Source organism: Schistocerca cancellata, chromosome 10, assembly GCF_023864275.1.
Source record: "Schistocerca cancellata isolate TAMUIC-IGC-003103 chromosome 10, iqSchCanc2.1, whole genome shotgun sequence".
NCBI classification, from domain to species: Eukaryota; Metazoa; Arthropoda; class Insecta; order Orthoptera; family Acrididae; genus Schistocerca; species Schistocerca cancellata.
Window position 1 is genome coordinate 205834931 of NC_064635.1, and position 21275 is coordinate 205856205.

The 21275-nt window shown below is 46.3% G+C and overlaps 1 protein-coding gene across 1 annotated transcript in view; it reads right to left on the bottom strand.

Moving 5' to 3' along the window:
• Nucleotides 1-21275, bottom strand: part of LOC126106270 (mucin-19-like) — a 267599-nt gene that overhangs the window by 139472 nt on the left and 106852 nt on the right. The window contains exons 2-3 of the mRNA XM_049912493.1: nucleotides 14818-15018; nucleotides 7047-9344 (exon numbers count right to left, since the gene is read on the bottom strand). Of these exons, the coding sequence (XP_049768450.1) occupies nucleotides 7047-9344; nucleotides 14818-15018 (2499 nt within the window). The remainder of the gene's footprint in view (nucleotides 1-7046; nucleotides 9345-14817; nucleotides 15019-21275) is intronic.

Consider the following 21275-nt stretch of genomic DNA (forward strand, 5'->3'; position numbering starts at 1 on the left):
CTTGGTATTTTGTGAATAATTTCTGAAGCCTGTGACGACATGTCCAGGAATAACAACAGTCTGCCTGGGGCCAACATTCCCCACAAGATGATTAGCCTTCCCGTTGGAAATCGGCTGCCAGTTCGCGACTGCTTTTCGCATGTTGTCCTCTTGCAACGTTAAATTGTGTATGAAATTTGCCAGTGGAGCGAAAAAAACACGTTATTCAATTGAATACTTGATTTCAACCTCTTCCGTCTGTACGCTAATCCCCTTTTCACGTTTCAGCGTTTGATCGCTCTGGCCTATGTGAACTATTTATAGGGACTACATATTATGATTACAGCGCTATCTGTTGGCAGTTTTCGAACTATTTCGAAACTTCTGTACATTATTCTTACAGCTTCCACAATAAACATACCATTTAGCCGTGCGGTCCAACGTACTACTTTCGGAGTGGGAAGGCGTGCCGGTCCCCGGCATGAATCCACCCGGCGGATTCGTGTCCGGTGTCCCGGGTTCGATTCCCGGCGGGGTCCGGGATTTTCTCTGCCTCGTGATGACTGGGTGTTGTGTGATGTCCTTAGGTTAGTTAGGTTTAAGTAGTTCTAAGTTCCAGGGGACTGATGACCATAGATGTTAAGTCCCATAGTGGTCACAAGGGAACCTCCCCATCGCACACCCCTCAGATTTAGTTATAAGCTGGCACAGTGGATAGGCCTTGAAAAATTGAACACAGATCAACTGAGAAAACTAGAAGAAGTTGTGTGGAACTATGAAAAAAATAAGCAAGGCCTAAAATGTATCAGCATCTTACGAGCTACGCACTTCTCAAGTAGTTAAAACGGGAAACAAGCATGATAACTGTGTACTGAGAGAGTGCATCATACTCAGGGTAAATTATAAACTGCAACTAGTCAGTTTATGGGACTGAGAAAACAAGATACATTCTAGGATAATTTCGTTGTTTAAAGAGGGAGTTACTTGATTATTTGTCGATTTTATAAATTGTTTCTTTTGATAAATTGGCGCTTTAATACCAATACAGCAATGGTTACGACGAGTAACAACCAATCAGAGGACAGTACTTTCGTGCGTACTTTGTATGCTACGAGAAAGGCTTTGTCGAAGCCCAAGTTCAGTTCGGATCTCACCCGTGATCATGGTCTCACGTGGATATAAGAAGCTCTGAACAAATGTAAAAGTTTTACGAAACAGTGGTTGCAACTTGACCGTAAAGTGCCGCAAAGTGGACGCGAACGTGCGAAAAAGACGGACACGTGAAATTCCGATTTTAATACGTAAATTCTAACTTTTCCAGTACCAAAATGCGCGTGGCGTGTTACACAAGGCGTGACCGCAAACTGCAGTGCTCAAACTGTGTAACATTTCAGAGAGGATTCTGTCACAGATAATTCTACTGGAAACGGGTTTGGTTGATTACCATAAGCTGGCTATTGCGAGTGAGTGGCGAAACTCGCAATTATCACGGGCCTCTATGAGGGTGAAGATTTGTCTGATGTGGTAGAAGAAGAAACAGGAGTCGATTTAGAAGAGATAGGGGATCCAGTATTGGAATTTAAAAGAGCTTTGGAGGGCTTACGGTCAAATAAGGCAGAAGGGATAGATAACATTCCATCAGAATTTCTAAAATCATTGGGGGAAGTGGCAACAAAACGACTATTCGCGTTGGTGTGTAGAATATATGAGTCTGGCGATATACCATCTGACTTTCGGAAAAGCATCATCCACACAATTCCGAAGACGGCAAGAGCTGACAAGTGCGAGAATTATCGCACAATCAGCTTAACAGCTTATGCATCGAAGCTGCTTACAAGGATAATATACAGAAAAATGGAAAAGAAAATTGAGAATGCGCTAGGTGACGATAAGTTTGGCTTCAGGAAAAGTAAAGGGACGAGAGAGGCAATTCTGACGTTACGGCTAATAATGGAAGCAAGGCTAAAGAAAAATCAAGACACTTTCATAGGATTTGTCGACCTGGAAAAATTGTTCGACAATATAAAATGGTGCAAGCTGTTCGAGATTCTGAAAATGTAGGGGTAAGCTATAGGGAGAAACGGGTCATATACAATATGTACAACAACCAAGAGAGAATAATAAGAGTGCACGATCAAGAACGAAGTGCTCGTATTAAGAAGGGTGTAAGACAAGGCTGTAGCCTTTCGCCCCTGCTCTTCAATCTGTACATCGAGGAAGCAATGATGGAAATAAAAGAAAGGTTCAGGAGTGGAATTAAAATACAAGGTGAAAGGATATCAATGATATGATTCGCTGATGACATTGCTATTCTGAGTGAAAGTGAAGAAGAATTAAATGATCTGCTGAACGGAATGAACAGTCTAATGAGTACACAGTATGGTTTGAGAGTAAATCGGAGAAAGACGAAGGTAATGAGAAGTAGTAGAAATGAGAACAGCGAGAAACTTAACATCAGTATTGATGGTCACGAAGTCAATGAAGCTAAGGAATTCTGCTACCTAGGCAGTAAAATAACCAATGACGGACGGAGCAAGGACGACATCAAAAGCAGACTCGCTATGGCAAAAAAGGCATTTCTGGCCAAGAGAAGTCTACTAATATCAAATACCGGCCTGAATTTGAGGAAGAAATTTCTGAGGATGTACGTCTGGAGTACAGCATTGTATGATATGAAACATGGACTGTGGGAAAACCGGAACAGAAGAGAATCGAAGCATTTGAGATGTGGTGCTATAGACGAATGTTGAAAATTAGGTGGACTGATAAGGTAAGGAATGAGGAGGTTCTACGCAGAATCGGAGAGGAAAGGAATATGTGGAAACCACTGATAAGGAGAAGGGACAGGATGATAGGACATCTGCTAAGACATGAGGGAATGACTACCATGGTACTAGAGGGAGCTGTAGAGGGCAAAAACTGTAGAGGAAGACAGATTGGAATACGTAAAGCAAATAATTGAGGACGTAGGTTGCAAGTGCTACTCTGAGATGAAGAGGTTAGCACAGGAAAGGAATTCGTGGCGGGCCGCATCAAACCAGTCAGTAGACTGATGACAAAAAAAAATGTATATGGCTTCCTTCAGGGTTCAGTATTAGGTCTTAACATACTTTTCATTGTACGTAAATAACATGTTATCAGTTTCTCCTACTGAAAATACCACATGTACACCGATACGCGCCAACTGTATGAAAGTGACACCTACCGAGAATCTTAATATCGACCAATGTGCACTATCCAAATGGGCGCATGATATTGGGTGACAGCTCAACCTATACAAAACCCAAGTGGTACTGGTTGGTCATTCTACGCTCACTGGTGCGAAATATCAGGAATCCCTACGTTCTTTAATCCTAAACGCGACAAATATAAACGTCTCTCTTTCGCCAAAGAGTCTAGGAGTAGTAACAGATGAAAATTTAAATTGGACTGAGGACGTAACTGCAATGTGCAAGAGGGCATCAGCCTTTGTTCGTGTGCTACAAAAAATATGAAAAGGTCTCCCCAACTGACCTGAAAGAGAAACTTGAACAAACACACACACTTCCAATCATTGATTACGGAGATGTTATCCCGCAAGGCCTTTCTCAGGGAAGCTCGTGGCGCCAGGAACTTGTTATACGTGTCCGGGTTCGTTGTATCTGTGACGTTCGATTCTTTGACCATATTTCATCATCATATGCACAGCTATCATGGCTGTGTGCATACAAGTGCAGAGATTTCCTTATCATCTGTCTTCCCTGTTGTCTTATCAAGGTACGCTGTCCGCCATTTCTCGCCTTAACCTTAACGCTTCTGTCTGAACAACAGGGCAGAAAGAGCCGCTCTCGTCAGAGCAAAATTTTTTCTGTCCCACTCTATTGTTCAGTGGCTTTCTCCAAGTCCTTCTCAGTAGCAGGAGCCCGACTCTGGAATACCCTCCCGCACTGTTCAAATGGCTCTAAGCACTATGGGACTTAACATCTGAGGTCATCACTCCCCTAGAAGTTAGAACTACTTAAACCTAACTAAAGTTAGGACATCACACACATCCATGCCAGAGGCAGGATTCGAACCTGTGACCGTAGCAGCCCGGTTCCGGACTAAAGCCCCTAGAACCGCTCGGCCACAGCGGCCGGCTCCCGCACTGTATTAGAAAACTGCGTAACCTCTGCACCTTCAGAAGACAGTTAATGACATATCTACTAAAGCAACATTAAGGATTGTACCTGAATGTACTCGTTAGCTTTGCACATCCCTGTTTCGAACCCAGACTTCCTTATTTCTCTGTATTTTTGGCCGATGCAATCCCCTTATGTTTCCTCTCTCCTGAACTCGGTACACCAGAAAACATCCATTTTGTATACCTATACATTCTCATATCTGCCACTATCTTTATTGTTATTATTGTTTATCATCATCGTCGTCGTCGCCATCATCGTCATCGCCGTCATCGTCATCATTGTCATCATCATTATCATTAAAACCAGCAGTTGCAGTAGTACAAGTACTGCCAGTATTACCTTCATTAGTTTATGTTGTTGTTGTGGTGGTGGTCTTCAGTCCTGAGACTGGTTAGATGCAGCTCTCCATGCATACAGTAAAGCTGCATGCCATCGAGAAAAATTACGGCTGTAGTTTCCCCTTGCTGCAATTTCAGACGTTCAACTGATTTCAGTACTGTTGTTGTTGTAGTCTTCAGTCCACAGACTGGTTTGATGCAGCTCTCCATGCTACTCTATCCTGTGCAAGCTTCTTCATCTCCCAGTACCTACTGCAACCAACATCCTTCTGAATCTGCTTTGTATATACATCTCTTGGTCTCCCTCTACGATTTTTACCCTCCACACTGCCCTCCAATGCTAAATTTGTGATCCCCTGATGCCTCAGAACATGTCCTACCAACCGATCCCTTCTTCAAGTTGTGCCACAAACTCCTCTTCTCCCCAATTCTATTCAATACCTCCTCATTAGTTATGTGATCTACCCATCTAATCTTCAGCATTCTTCTGGAGCAACACATTTCGAAAGCTTCTATTCTCTTCTTGTCCAAACTATTTATCATCCATGTTTCACTTCCATACGTGGCTACACTCCATACAAATACTTTCAGAAACCACTTCCTGACACTTAAATCTATACTCGATGTTAACACATTTTCAGTGCTATTATGTAGTATATTAAAATTTTCCTATTCTAGATAACTGTAATGTCAAAAAGGTACTCTGTGCATCAAACCCTGGTTCGATGTAAGAGAGGACGCGATGACACTTATCTGTTCGGGTTGGATGATTAAAGAAAATATTTTCTACCTAAAATATGCATGAAGCAGAATTTGTTACAAACATCTTTGGACAGGCAGGATCCAAGGGAGAGCACTGTCGCACCAGAGAACGCCAATTTTGGTTCGCACTGCATTGAAGTTAGCACTGTAATAGGGGTACATTTTACTAATTTAGATATTTGATTCTATTGCACTTAAATGAAATACAGACCTTAAAGGAATACGTAGTCCCGTAGAAGTTGTATTCCTGTATTGCATGTCATTTTATGCTGTTGGTCAATTATGACCAGATGGCGTTTCTCAAGCTAACACGTGCTCACGCATGTGATACGACATAATATGTCACGGTTGAAACTCGCCAATGGTGGAAACTAAAGCACTAAGTGTAAACCGTAACTGTTTACAGCGTACCACAATGTCAACAATTTAATATACCGGGTGATCAAAAAGTCAGTATAAATTTGAAAACTGAATAAATCACGGAATAATGTAGATAGAGAGGTACAAATTGACACACGTGCTCGGAATGACATGGGGTTTTATTAGAACCAAAAAATACAACGGTTCAAAACATGTCCGACAGATGGCGCTTCATCTGATCAGAATAGCAATAATTAGCATAACAAAGCAAAGATGATGTTCTTTGCAGGAAATGCTCAATATGTCCACCATCATTCCTCAACAATAGCTGTAGTCGAGGAATATTGTTGTGAACAGCACTGTTCCGGAGTTATGGTGACGCATTGGCGTCGGATGTTGTCTTTCAGCATTCTTAGAGATGTCGGTCGATCACGATACACTTGCGACTTCAGGTAACCCCAAAGCCAATAATCGCACGGACTGAGGTCTGGGGACCTGGGAGGCCAAGCATGACGAAAGTGGCGGCTGAGCACACGATCATCACCAAACGACGCGCGCAAGAGATCTTTCACGCGTCTAGGAATACTTTCTAATAAAACCCCATCTCATGCCAAGCATGTGTGTAAATTTTTACCTCTCTATCTACATTACTTCGTGGTTTATGAAGTTTTCAAATTTATACTGACTTTTTGATCACCCAGTACACTTGTGATCTACCAAGTGGGAAAACAGGAAACAACCTGAAATTGGCCTATGAAAGCCACCTAAACTGCGGCGTATGCACGTTGCGCTGGATTTTTAACATGGTATAGCCCTCTTACGGCACCAGCTGTGGTTAGTATTAGTAAGTTAGTCTTTCCTGTGAGGGTGGTTAAAATAACACTCTGTAACGAATTTTGAAAAGTGTAATTACATTCACAACTCAAGCCAAACTCAAACCTTACAAGCACAGTGGTCTCGTAGTCAGGGGGCCAGAGATAGATAAAGATTTAACTGTCAACTTCACCCTGTTAAAATTGACAAAATAGTGAGGTAAAATTAACATAAATGTCAATTTTACATTCTGTAGGTGCAATAACAAGAGGGTTTTAATATTCGAGGAGGAATTTTGCCGAAATCTCGTGCAGCGAGTAGGTCAAGTACGTATTGTAGGTCGATTTGACGTCGTTTCTCAGCTTGATGGACCACAAGTGTCATATCAAATTGCTCGTCTAGACTTCCTGTATACCACTGTGTTACATTGAGAACGGTTATCGTTTGCATAGTATAGTACAGACATACAGCCTCTTCGGAACAATGACTTCTTTTAACCTTTTTATTAGGAATGTGGACCCCAGCATGAAGTACACTGTTGAAAATGTATATCGCTGACTCTTATCGAAATGTCAGAGATCCGTGTCCTGGTATTCAGGGATTACGACTGAAGTAATGTAGTGGACCTTACCTCGGCAGCTGTGGGCTTGCGGTCCTCAGGTTCTGCAGGAGACTGAGGGTCGGCTGCCAGTGAGGCTGGGCTGGCGTCCACAGTGTGGGCAGGTGAGGACGACTTGGGGCCCGCCCCCGCCGCCGCCGCCTCCTCCACCACGGGGTACGCAGCCACGGAGTACTCCAGGGGCTCGGCCTGCTCCGGCGCGCCGTCGCTCTCCTCCTGCCGGCCCTTCTTGATGCTGCTGGCGAACGCCGCGCCCAGCAGCGACGCTGCCTTCTTGGCCACCATCTTGGCGATGATCTTGTCCTTGAGCTCGCTCTTCTTGGAGGCGGGCCTGCAGCTGCCGCCGGGACCCCCGAAGGGGCTGCCGGTGGGTGAGGACGACTGCGAACGCGACTCTGCGCCGGCGGCGGCACTGCCGCCCACTCCGCCGGCGGAGTTCTTCGAGTCGGACGCGAGCAGCAGCATCTTCTTCCTCCTGGTCTTCTTCTTCTGCTTCTTCCTCTCCCCGTCGCTGGCGCTGCTGTCCGACCTCTTGGGCCTGCCGCCGGCCTCACTGGACGACGACTTGGAGCCGCGCCTGGCGGCAGCGTCGCCGCGGCCCGCGCCGTCCTCCTCCTCGCCGTCGCCCTCGGTGTAGGCGCTGATGGCCTGCGTGGCCATGAGCAGCAGCTCCTGGATGCAGGGCGCCGTGTCGGGCAGCTGCGGCCGCGCCAGCAGACCCACGTCCGCGCGGCTCTTCACCTTCTTCGCCAGCACCGCCACACTCGTCGCCGACGAGAGGGACTTCTTCTTCGGCACCGTGTTGGTGGCGGCATTGGCCGTCGACTTGCCAGTGGCGGCAGTCGGCTCCTCTCTGGGCGACCTCTTTCCAGTCGCCGTGTTGGTCGACGCCGAGGCCACCGTCCTGGGCGACGACCCGCCGCTGCTCTTGCCGCCGACAGTCTCCGCGGACTCCTTAGCGGACTTCCTCGAGGTCGTCGGTGAGGTGTTGGTCGCCACGGTAGCCGTGGTCTTGGGCGCGTTCGCGTCACTCTCGCCGGACTTCTTGGTCCTGTTGGGTGACTCTGGAAGGTGGACGGTGTCTGCCCACTGCTGCTCTCTCGACTTGTCGCCGGAGGTGGCACCGGACGGCGAGGACGGAGCCGCACCCGTCTCCGCAGCCGCGGACCGCCTCGCGGGGTCTTCGCGAGGCGGCTCTTTCGCGTTCTTACTGCCGGCGTCGCTAGCCGGCGAAGGTGGACTGTTGGAAGAAGCGGCTGGCGATTTCGGGGACGCGACACCTGTCGTCGGGGACACTCGAGGCGACACTGTTTTATCCGCCGTGGGGGATTTGGTCCCCAGCTTGTCCGAAGGGGAGCTCTTCCCCGACTTCTCTGCGGGCGGTACTTTGGTCTTGTCTTGCGTCGAGCTCCGCAACTGACTGCTAATCTTCTCTGCGACTTTGCAGGAAGAACTCAGTTTGTCACCGGAGCCCTTCTGCGGGGCAGACCGCTCCGGAGCCGGCGACTTCGGTGGGGCGGCCTTGTCTGCTGGCGAAGTCTTGGACAGGGAAGAGACTTTTTCGATTCTAGAGGCGCTATCTTTAGCGGAGGCGGCGTTTTTTGGAGCCGATTTCCCAGAAGGGACAGTCTGATTGGTTCTCGCTTCAGAGCTGTCCTTCCCTTTAGGCTTCGAACTGTCGCCGGGGCTGGCCGGCGGGGGTAAAAAGAGGGGAGGCGATTTGGGAGAAGCCGCTCCGTCAGAGGGTACGGGGCAGCCTTCCAGAACAGCCTGGTGCGGACTGGATGGCGATTTTCTCGACGCGGGAGAAGCCGGAGAACGCGGCGGCGGTTCCGGTACGGCAGTGGCGGTGGCGGTGGCGGGGGCGGCCACTTCCGGCCCTGCAGGCTTGGCCTCCGGGGGCGGAGGCGCCTCGGGGGCGTGCTGGTCGGCAGCGTCCGGCCGCGGCTCCTCCTTGGAAGCGGCCGCCTGCTTCTTCTTCTTGGGCCCGCCCGGCTTGGCGGCCGCCTTGGCAGCCTGCTGCTGCTGCTGCTGCGGCTTCCTGACGGGGGCGGCGGCGCCGGCCGGGCCGCGCTTGGCCGGCGGGCCGCGCCTCTTGGCGGCGGCTGCGGCGGCGGCGACCGCCCTCTGGCGCGGGGTGGCCGCGGAGGCGGCGCCGGCGCGCAGCAGGTGCTTCTTGCTGCGCAGCGGCGGCGCGGGCGTCGCAGGGCGCTTCGCTGCGGCCGCCGCCGGCTTGGCGCGCGCCACCGCCGACACCACCTTCGCTGCCTTTGCTGGCTTCTTCACCCCGGGGGCCTGCTTCTTCGGCGCCTGTCGACAGACGGTTCACGCTTATTTTCAATTCATTTCAGATGAGAATAGCTCGAGGTTGTACCGACACCTTCTGAACTGAAATAGAAATAGGCCATTACTGACCAACATGATACTTAGACTGTATTACTCATCCAAATACACCGTATCACTTCCCTCTATATATTACAAATTATTCTTAACCACACTCATTGTGTTACATTTTTTTTATTTTTTTATTTTTCTTTGACATTTGCATTGTATAGATTAAATTATATTCTCATCAACTAGGTAGTAACAAAATATATGGGACCGTTTTAACAATTGTTAAGCATTCAATTCGCTGTAACCTCAGAGAAATCTTAATATATTATGATCTTTATACTATTTAAAAAAAGCATTAACAACTGTATACCAATAAGACTGTAACAATGAGAAGTATTTCCTATTAGCATCAGAAGCATCCGACCCACCTAAATTCAATCGGGTATAGATGTTTGTTTATTCTATCTTTCCGTCTTTCTGTCGTTCACATTTGTTTATTACTTGTTAGTCTCTTATTCACATTCCTTCATTAATTGTTATTCCCTTATTCACATTGTCCATTCATTTCTTCATTGGAGCTCGTTCATGCCATCATTCAAGTTCATTCAGTCCATGATTCATCCTCATTCTTTTAAATCCGTTTAATCATTCATTTACATTCTGTCATCCATAATCATGCATGCATTCATTCACTCAGCAGTTCTGTCTCTTACTCACCCACCGAACCAATCAGACTCATCTTCCATACATTCCCACACCTATCACGTATTCTTTCAGATTATCATAGATAACGCTACCTTTCACGCCCTCAATCTTGCTCCTGAATTCGGTGATTAAAACTGCTGCAATTCGATTACAAAAATGGATAGAAGCATAAACTAAAAACAAGAATGGCTTCTGGCTGTACTGCTGCGTCATCTTATAAAATCCTGGAAATACTAAAATCAGCCGACAGTCTGGCGCACATACAGTGGCCTTCCTCGGAACACGGCGGCCGAAACGTCGGCTTATTTTAGTATTTTAAGTGTTTTACAAGATAACGCGGCAGTCATTCGGAAGGATTTTAATGAGCCTGGCACAGGTCGCGGAAGACCATGTATTTGTATCAAATATTAGCTTGTTTATCACTAACTGCCCCCCCCCCCCCATGAGTCATGGACCTTACCGTTGGTGGGGAGGCTTGCGTGCCTCAGCGATACAGACAGCCGTACCGTAGGTGCAACCACAACGGAGGGGTATCTGTCGAGAGGTCAGACAAACGTGTGGTTCCTGAAGAAGGGCAGCAGCCTTTTCAGTAGTTCCAGGGGCAACAATCTAGATGATTGACTGATGTGGCCTTCTAACACTAACCAAAACGGCCTTCTGTGCTGGTACTGCGAACCGCTGAAACAAAGGGGAAACTATAGCCATAATTTTTCCCGAGGGCATGCAGCTTTATTGTATGGTTAAATGATGATGGCGTCCTCTTGGGTAAAATATTCCAGAGGTAAAATAGTCCCCCATTCGGATCTCCGAGCGGGAACTACTGAAGAGGACGTCGTTATCAGGAGAAAGAAAACTGGCGTTCTACGGATCGGAGCGTGGAATGTCAAATCTCTTAATCGGGCAGGTAGGTTAGAAAATTTAAAAAGAGAAATGGATAGGTTAAAGTTAGATATAGTGGGAATTAGTGAAGTTCGGTGGCAGGAGGAACAAGACTTTTGGTCAGGTGAATACAGGGTTATAAATACAAAATCAAATAGGGGTAATTGAGGAGTAGGTTTAATAATGAATAAAAAAATAGGAGTGCGGGTAAGCTACTACAAACAGCATAGTGAACGCATTATTGTGGTCAAGAAAGACACAAAGCCCACGCCTACTACAGTAGTACAAGTTTATATGCCAACTAGCTCTGCAGATGACGAAAAAATTGAAGAAATGTACGATGAGATAAAAGAAATTATTCAGATAGTGAAGGGAGACGAAAATTTAATAGTGATGGGTGACTGGAATTAGATAGTAGGAAAAGGAAGAGAAAGAAACATAGTAGGTGAATATGGATTGGGGGGTAAGAAATGAAAGAAGCCGCCTGGTAGAATTTTGCACAGAGCATAGCTTAATCATAGCCAACTCTTGGTTCAAGAATCATCAAAGAAGGTTGTATACATGGAAGAAGCCTGGAGATACTGACAAGTTTTAGATAGATTATATAATGGTAAGACAGAGATTTAGGAACCAGGTTTTAAATTGTAAGACATTTCCAGGGGCAGATGTGGAATATGACCACAATCTATTGGTTATGAACTGTAGATTAAAACTGAAGAAACTGCAAAAAGGTGGGAATTTAAGTAGATGGGACCTGGATAAACTGACTAAACCATAAGTGTTAGGATGTCGTTTTTGAAAGTATTTGTGTGGAGCATGGCCATGTACGAAAGTGAAACATGGACGATAAATAGTGTAGACAAGAAGAGAATAAAAGCTTTCGAAATGTGGTGCTACAGAATAATGCTGAAGATTAGATGGGTAGATCACATAACTAATGAGGAGGTTTTGAATAGAATTGGGGAGGAGAGAAAATTGTGGCATAATTTGACTACAAGAAGGGATCTGTTGGTAGGACATGTTCTGAGGCAAAAGTAGCATTGGAGGGCAGCGTAGAGGGTAAAAGTCGTAGAGGGAGACCAAGAGATGAATACACTATGCAGATTCAGAAGGATATAGGTTGCAGTAAGTACTGGGAGATGAAGAAGCTTGCACAGGATAGAGTAGCACGGAGTCTCAGGACTGAAGACCACAACAACAACATATAGTCTCATTGTGTTTTTTAACATTTCTGTAGGCTGTAGAGCAGCATATTACGCTGCTGCCATCCCCCCCTCCCCCTCTCTGCACATGTATCAATTGTAGCGCGGTTATTTTTAAAAATGCTGTAAATGTAGCCTCATGTGATAACCTACACGTTTCTGACTGCAAGTAATAGAGTGTTTTATAATGTAATATGTTACGCTGAAATTTTAATATTTGTGGAGGCAAATATTTGTTTCACATTAAAACTATATGGGAGATCATGTTCGTCACAAACGGTTAAGCGTGTTGGCCGAACACGTCTATTCTGAACTGTGCCGCACGGCGAGAACCAGTTTGGCCTCTGATGCTCAGTCTACAGATGTTTCAGTTTACTAATCACTCTGTATCCGTAACTTATTTAACTCAACTTATGCGTCACCACAACTACTACAAATATTGCTATTTTATGAAAGACTGTTCCACCTGCTCCAATGTTAGTTCTTTGTATCACAGAGCTGATGATGTAACAGCACAAAGCATCTCGGAGACCGCAATTAGCTTTTTACTGTCACGGAGTAGTGAGTCCTATCGACAGAGGATGTCAGATTGATTCCATATTTTTAGATTTCCGGAAGGATTTTGTCACCGTTATGCACAAGCGACTTCTAATCAAATTACGTGTCTATTGAGTATCGCCTCACTTGTGCGACTGGATTAGTGAGTTCGTGTCAGAAAAGTCAAGTTGGCAGTAACTGACGGAAAGTCATCGAGTAAAACGGAAGTAACACCTGGCGTAACTCAGGGCGGTTTTACAGGCCCTCTGCAGCTCCTGCTCTACATGAACGACATGAAAGGCAATCTGAGCAGACCTCTTAGATTGTTTGAAGAGGATTCAGTCATTTACCGTCTTGTAAACTCATCAGATGATCAAAACCTGTTGCAAAATGAGTTAGACACGATATCTGTATGATGCGAAAAGCAGCGACTGACTCTAAATAATGAAAAATATGAGGTCATCCACATACTAAAAGTGATCTGTTAAAATTTCGGTTTTGTATTTGTATTGTGTATTTAAACTAGGGACCTAGAAACGACAGAGAGGCTTCGTCCCGCCGTAGCCCTCAGTGGTCCACAACCCCACAACAGGCCACAGCAGTCCACCCACCCCACCGCCGCCCTACACGGAACCGAGGAGTATTGTGCGGTTCAGCCCCCATTGGACCCCCACCCTTCCTTCACCCTCCTCTAATACCCTCCCCCCTCCCTCCCTGGAACGTCTCATACCGGACGAGTGTAACCCCAGATGTTTGCATGGTAGAGTGATTAAGGTGTAAGCGTATGCGGAGACGGTGTAACTTGAACGGAATAAGGGGAACCATCCGGCATTCGCCGAGGCAGATGGAAAACCGCCTTAGAAACCATCCACAGGCAGGCCGGCACACCGGACCTCGACACTAATCCACCGGTCAGATTCGTGCCGGACACCGGGGCACGCCTTCCCGCTCGGGAAGCAGCGCGTTAGACCGAGCGGCTAGCCGGTCGGCCAAATTTCGATTACTCGACAAATCATACAAATCGAAAGCCTGAAAATTCAACTAAATACTAAGGGATTACAATTACTAATAACTGAAATCGTAACGATCAAATGGGTAATGTTGTGGGGAAATCGAACCACAGACAGCCGTTTATCTTGGCAGAACACTTAAAAAATTTAACAAGGCTGCTAGAGTGACACCACGCCTGTCAGCCCTCTTCTGGAGTATTCCTGTACGGTGAGCGATCTGCAGCAGATGGGACTGACGGAGGATATTGAAGAAGTTCACAAGAAAATCTTAAACATGGCTGCGAAACAGCAACTGTGGAAATCTGAAAAGATTGAAAAATCAAACAAGCAGTTGCAAGTAAAGGTTTATTTGCCCTTGCGCCAGGTTTCGACCTATGTTTCGATATTTGTAAAAATATCTTCAGCAAAATTCATGTCCACATACTTCGCAGCCATGTTTAAGATTTTGAAGTACGTGCCTGCCCAGGTATCGAAGGTTGTCAACAAGTATATGGACATTAACTTTAAATTTTAAAAACAGGGCCCATTACTTGTGAAGAAGATATTTGAACTAAAATCGAATTATAAATCAAGGGCTAATAAACCTTTACTTGAATCTGGTTGGCTGATTCTTCAACCTCATCAAAAGAAGATAAATTAATTTTTTATTATGGCAGAATAGGGCAAAGAGTGATACGGAAATTATACGTGAATTAAGGTGCCAATCATAAAACAAAGGCGTTTCTCTTTGCAGGAGGATCTTCTTGTGAAATTTGGATCACCGACTTTCTCCTCCGATTGCGAAAACGTTCTGTTGCCGTACACTGCATAGGGAGAAGCGATCGTCATGATAAAGTAAGAGAAATTAGAGCTCGCACAGAAAGATTTAACTTCTTCTCGCGCGCTATTAGGCAGTGGAACAGTAGAGAAATAGCTTGAAGATTGTTCGATGAACCCTCTGCCAGGCACTTAACCGTGAACTGCCGAGTAATAATGTAGATGTAGACCAAGCCAAGAGCGTATTACTGAGTCGAACATGGTCCCAGGCCAGACGTGTCCAAATAATAAAAGATATTGCGACTTCCGTGATTTGTATGCAGACGTATAGTTGGAGCTAGTTGCTGGGCCGACGCGTACCTGCTTCCTGGTGGGGCTCTTGGACTGCTGCTGCTGCTTGCTGGGGGCGGCCGCCGTCCTCTGGCGGTCCTGCCTCTTGGCCGGGGGCGGCGGGGGCGGCTTGGCCTTGCGGGCGCCCTTGGCGGCTGCGGTGGCCGCCACCTTGGCTATCAGCTTCCGCACCGCGGGGGCGGCTGCTTTCTTCTTAGCTGCCTCCACAGTCTGAAGAAAAAAAGAAAACTCCACGTCACCTACATTGCCTCTGTGGAAAGTAGAGCGTGTGTAGAGGAATTACGATCTATATACAGTGAGGCGCCAAAGCAGCTCCTATAGGTATGCGTATTCAGATAGAGACAACAAGTGTCTGCCGTAGTACCTAGATAAGTTAGTGTTGCTACAATGGCAGGTTATCAGATAGATTTAACTGAATTTGAACGTGGCGCACGAGCGACGGGACACTGCATCTCCGAGGTAGCGATGAAATGCAGATTTTCCAGTACGACAATTTCACGAGTGTACCGTGAATATTAGGAATCCGGTGAAACATCCAATCTCCGACACTGCTGCGGCTGGAAAAGATCCAGCAAGAACGGGACCAACGACGACTGAACAAACATGACAGAACTTAAACACTACCGCAAATTGCTGCAGATTCCAAAGCTCGGCCATCAGCAAGTGTCTGTTCAACTGAACATAATCGATATGGGCTTTCGGACCCGAAGGCCCACTCGTGTAACCTTGATGACTGCAGTGGCCGTGCGGTTCTGGGCGCTACAGTCTGGAACCGAGCGCCCGCTCCGGTCGCAGGTTCGAATCCTGCCTCGGGCATGGATGTGTGTGATATCCTTAGGTTAGTTAGGTTTAAGTAGTTCTAAGTTCTAGGTGACCTCAGAAGTTGAGTCGTATAGTGCTCAGAGCCATTTGAACCATTTGATGACTGCACGACTTAAAACCTTTACGCTTCCCCTGGGCCCGTCAACACCCACATTGGACTTTTGATGACTAGAAACATGTTGCCTCGTCGGAGGACTCTCGTTTCAAAGTATATCGACCGCTGGACGTGTACGGGTACGGAGACAACATCATGAATCCATGGACCGCGCATGTCAGCAGGGGACTGTTCAAGCAGGTGGAAGTTCTGCAATGGTGTAGAGAGAGTGCAGTTGGCGTGAGATGGGGTCCCTGATACGTCTAGATACGACTTGATAGGTGTCACGTACGTAATCAGCCTGTCTCATCACCGGCGTGCCTTCATATGCATTGTGCATGCAAGACTTGGGCAATTCCAGCAGGATAACCCGACACCCCACACGTCCAAAATTGTTACAGTGTGGCCCCAGGAACTCTCTTCACCAAACTCCCCACACAAGCAGATTATTGAGCGTATCTGGGATACCTTGCAAAGTTCTGTTCGTGTTGTCTGTTCCTTCGAGCATTAGTCAGACATTAGTCGACTTTGTGCCGCGTCGTACTGCGGCGTCCTGGATGCTGCCGGGAGGCCTAGACGGTATTAGGTCGGTGTAAAGTTTTCTTTGGCTCTTCAATGTATAAACGTAACTAATGGGCACCCAGGCGAAAACATTCTTGACCTCCTGAAGGGTTCAAACTGATGCAGTGTGAAACCGCCACTTGGGGGTAGCCTAAACTATTATTTATGAAGTGTTCGATACCACTTTTCATATTTACTTTTCGATACAATTTGTTACGTACTTCGCGATAATTTTTGGCCAAATTCAATCGTTTGTCTAAATAGTATCGGGCTCTCCAAAAACAGTCTTTTTTATGTTCGTAACGCAGACAGTGTAGCATCTATGCCGTATTTCCGCCCACGTTTCATCACAGATCACAGCCAACTCACACTGCCGTACGTAAGGGAGCAGTCAAGGTCGGTAGAAATGGTTCAAATGGCTCTGAGCACTATGGGACTCAACTTCTGAGGTCATCAGTCCCCTAGAACTTAGAACAACGTAAACCTAACTAACCTAAGGACATCACACACATCCATGCCCGAGGCAGGATTCGAACCTGTGACCGTAGCGAAAGCGCGGTTCCAGACTGTAGCGCCTAGAACCGCTCGGTGACGCCGGCTGGCAAGTTCGGTAGACATATCCATCCCAGAAAGCGGCAGATGGTGGGAGCAGAAACAGTGTCATTTGTTTTCTTTTTTCTTTATTGGATTTCGATTGCCCAAGAGGGGGGCGGGCTGGCAGCAGCATAATACGCCAGTCTGCAGCCTACAGAAAGTTAAGAGATATCATAACAATAAAAGCAGGTGATAAAACGGTGACTGTTAAAAACTGAAACATGGCGAATAAGTTGCATAAAAAATATAAAAACAAAGGGTCGGTGATGCTGATTAAAACACATAGCGAATGGACAGGCACAATTTAAAAAACACGGCGATAGCGATAGTCTGGTTTCTGTTCGCAACAGTTAAAAAGGGGCACTCACGGAAACACTAGAGGAGTACGAAGGCGTATGGAGGGGGGGGAGAAGGACAAGACAGAGGAGGGGAAAAGGGGGCAGGGAGGAGAAGCAAGAAAGGGGGGAGCCGATGGGGGGAGAGGATGCATAAAATGGGGGGAGGGGGCAGGGCGGACGCGAAAAGGAGTGAGGTGTCATTTGGTTTAGCGCCGAGTACAACAGTTTCATTACTTGTATTTATTGTTTCCACGTCTGAGCAGAATTCCAACTATGCTGATGACTCTATCCTCACTGATGGCTTTGTAATTACGATTTTAATAACTCTAAATTCACGTTCTAAAGTTAATTAAAGATTTCATATAACGCTATGGAACACTGACTGAATGGACGGATGAATCGTAAACGCGCCCCGAACAGGCAGCCCTTCCAGCGGTGTGAGAGAATACAGTATCTGAACAGAAGTACACAGACACCAATATCTAATTACCCACTAGATGTCACTAGAGACCGACGCGTCTGTATAAAAGGCGGTGGGGCAGTACTGAGTCGTCAGCAGGGACGCAGTGTCAGCAGAGTGGTTCGGTCAGGAGAGCGTGGAACGTGGACTGGTCGCTGGGTGCAACCTCAGTAACCAATCTACCAGCGACATTCCTACCCGTCTAAAACTGGCCAAGTCATCCATTGGTTATATGACTGTGGAGTTGAAATCGGAAGGAACGCCTACATCTAAACGAAGACCAGCCAGACTCCATGTACTGAAGGACAGGGACGGTTGAGCATTGCGGACTGAGGGTGTAAAGAATCGCATGAAACCAGCGGAACGAATTAGTCGTGAGTTCCAAGGCGCTACCAGCAGTCCAGCTGATCCAGTGACTGTGCGTTGCGAGTTAAAAACAGTAGAGTACAGTGGTCGTCAAGCTCATACAGTACGCCAAACATCTGTGTAGTCCATCCCAAGCGACACGTGGGGTGGTGTAAACAGCGGCACCGATGCGCAGTGGATGTGGTCCCCTCATTGCGCTTGAGAAAATTCTGAATGCGGAAGGATATCAACACATTTTGCGGCATTGTGTATCACTTACAGCAGAGGGACAGTTCGGATACAATGTCGTAACGCAGCGTATGTGAGTGACTGGTGTGTGGGCCTTAACATTCCTGAGATGAACTGCCCTGCCCCGAGTCTCTGCTTGGAATCAATCGAATAGCTTAGGGATCAGCTGGAACGTGCATTTAGCTCGAGAATCCACCGTCGAACATCACTATCTTCTTTGATTTCGGCTCTGGAGGGAGAACCGGCTGCGATTCCTCAACAGACATTCAGGCATGTTGCTGAAAGTGTCCCCAGCAGAGTTGAAGTTTTCATAGCGGTGAACGGTCGACACATCTCACGTTAATGTCAACAAATGAGTGTACAGATATCTTTGGCCACAATGTGTACAGTTCGTCTCTGATCCCTGTGTAGTCAGGGGGCTACAACCAACATGATACATAGCGACCCCACCACAACGGAATTCCATGGTCCTCGTCGGTGCAGAAAACGACACTGCATAGTGGGTGGACGAAAATGCACCCAGAAAGGTGTCCTCGCTCAAGAGATGGAGGATGAGCGGGACTGCAATGCCACGACGAGAAAGTGGGCTAAAGATTTCCATGCACGATAGACACGATGCACTATGCAAGGCGGCTTCCTTCCCAATTGGCTCCCTCTTGGGGAACATTTTGCAAAATGTAGGTCAAACCATCACAATGGGCGAAAGATGTGAGACTCTTACGACAGGCAAGAATACCTCGGGCCTATTCTAACCCCTGGGCCCGCAGGGGGTTTAAAAACTGAAAAAAAAGGTGTGTTCACGGGGTCACAGGTCGAGAAGACCGTAAAAGAAGCGACAGCGACAACCAACCTGTTTCTTCTCCAAGACTAATGTAGAACCTTGTATCTGGAAATAAAAACCACTTTCACGGAGGAAACTGGTGACCAGTTGAATCATCTGTGGATAGTCTGCTAATATTAAATTTAAGGAATCAGGAAAACTATATTTAACATGAAAGGGCGAGAGAAGGGGAAATTCCACGAATATATGAGATATTGTCAGTCTGGCTCCACAACCACATTTTGGTGGTGGATAGTTACGTAGTTACAGTCGACCACACCGTTGTGCGAGAATGCCTCTTTTGCGGCATCTGCCAAGGGAGTTGATTGATCATCTCTGAGACGCTTTCGCGCTTAGAAAATGAATCCATTACGAAATGTGCTACTCTTCTTTGGATCATCTGTATTTCCAGGCTGACTAGCAATATTGCAGTATTGGGTGGCGTATACTCCCCAAGGGTTCTCCCAATGAATCTCAGTTCCGCATCCGATTACTTTTATGTGGTCGTTGTACTTGAAACCACTCTGTACTGATACCCCTAGATATTTTATCAGGGTGTCTACGCGGACAAGAAAAAAAATTCCCGGATTTCCCGGTTAAAAACACAATTTCTCCCGGATGAAATTACGTATAAAGCGAGTGAAAATACATCCGTGTTAAGGAACACTATGCTTTCCCTCGGAGCTGTAAAACCTATCAGTCCTTTGAATCGTAAAGGTCTTATACCGGCGGAGGACGTCCCAGCGCTTTAGGAAACGAAATCCAGGAAAAACAATGCGTTTGGAAAGTCGTTTGATGCGAGACAATATGCACAGAGTTTATTTTCGTATTGCGAAAGTATATACACAAATTCCACAAATTACAGCACGGTAGCTTCCGAACCTCTAAAATAGAGATTGCGTTGAGCGATGCACTTTTGTCAGCCAGTCATAGCTCATGTCACGTGATCCCGCTAGCGAATGACGGCAGTTATTCAGAGCACGAGGCCTACGAGAAAGACAGGCCGCAGCGCGTACGTTACGAAGGTAGGCCGAGCTCGCTCAAATCAGCAAAGTGCGTTTCTACACCGGTTAACTCCTAAGTAGATGTGTATGTACGAACGAGAATTGCATCGTCTATTGGCATCCACTGTTATTAGTCCTACAATGATAGGAAGTCCGTACGCCTACTAACAGGCTCTAATTTGGCAATTAAAATCGTGCCAAAATGATTATCAGTTGCGTAGAAAAGTCGAGGTGTTCTGGCATGAAGAGGCTTGTGACATTGCTCAGTAACACATTATGCACATTTTTTTTTAAGGTCACTTACACTTTTTGCCACCGATTGCATAATTTTTTATCTATGAAAGAACAACATTAAATATGAAAACTAACTTGAAGCTCCGTCTTTTTTTAGTGTGTGTTACACGTTAAGTCATATCAAATACAAATGTGGCGGTAAAATTTTAAATAGTGGCATAAATGACTTATCTTCTGGGCCCGATATTTTTCAAATGGCTGATCCTCAAAGTGTTAAGTTTTGAATGAGAGTTATAACGCCCTGTGATTTAAGAAATTCACTGCACATACCCACACGTAACATAAATCATCTTGCGTGGAAATTTACTTTGTAAGTAACGCATCTCAAGCCACTATTCGTAATATTTTCTGGCGATCTGTTAGAAATGTAAAGAATTGTGACGTCACGCACATCGAATGCACATTAGTTGTTACGGACGTACTGCATAATCTTCGACCTAAAGGTTTTGACACTTTTCGGTGTCGGCAAACTGGTCTGTGCATCGTGTAAATTACCCATTTCTATACAACCAAACTTTTATTTTGGTGTCCTTCTCTGATTTATGTTTCATTGCTGCAGTATTATTCAGCAGTAGTGGACTAAAGTTCTTTGTCAGCGTATCAGATCTTACACGTCAAACCTACAAAACTTTAACTGAAATCTAAAACAATGAAAAATCCCGGAATTCTAAAAAATTCCCGGGTTTTTCCCGGATGAAAAAATTCCCGGGTTTTTCCCGGATCTGCTGGATGTCCCGGGCCGTATACACCCTGTTTATACAACGAATTGCTTCCAGAAACCGATCTGCAGCCGTGTAGTCATAGAACAATGGGTATTTCTGTCGATGTTTACGCGGTACGATTATGGAAAATCTGATTTTTCGAGCCAGGCTGTTATGAATCATTA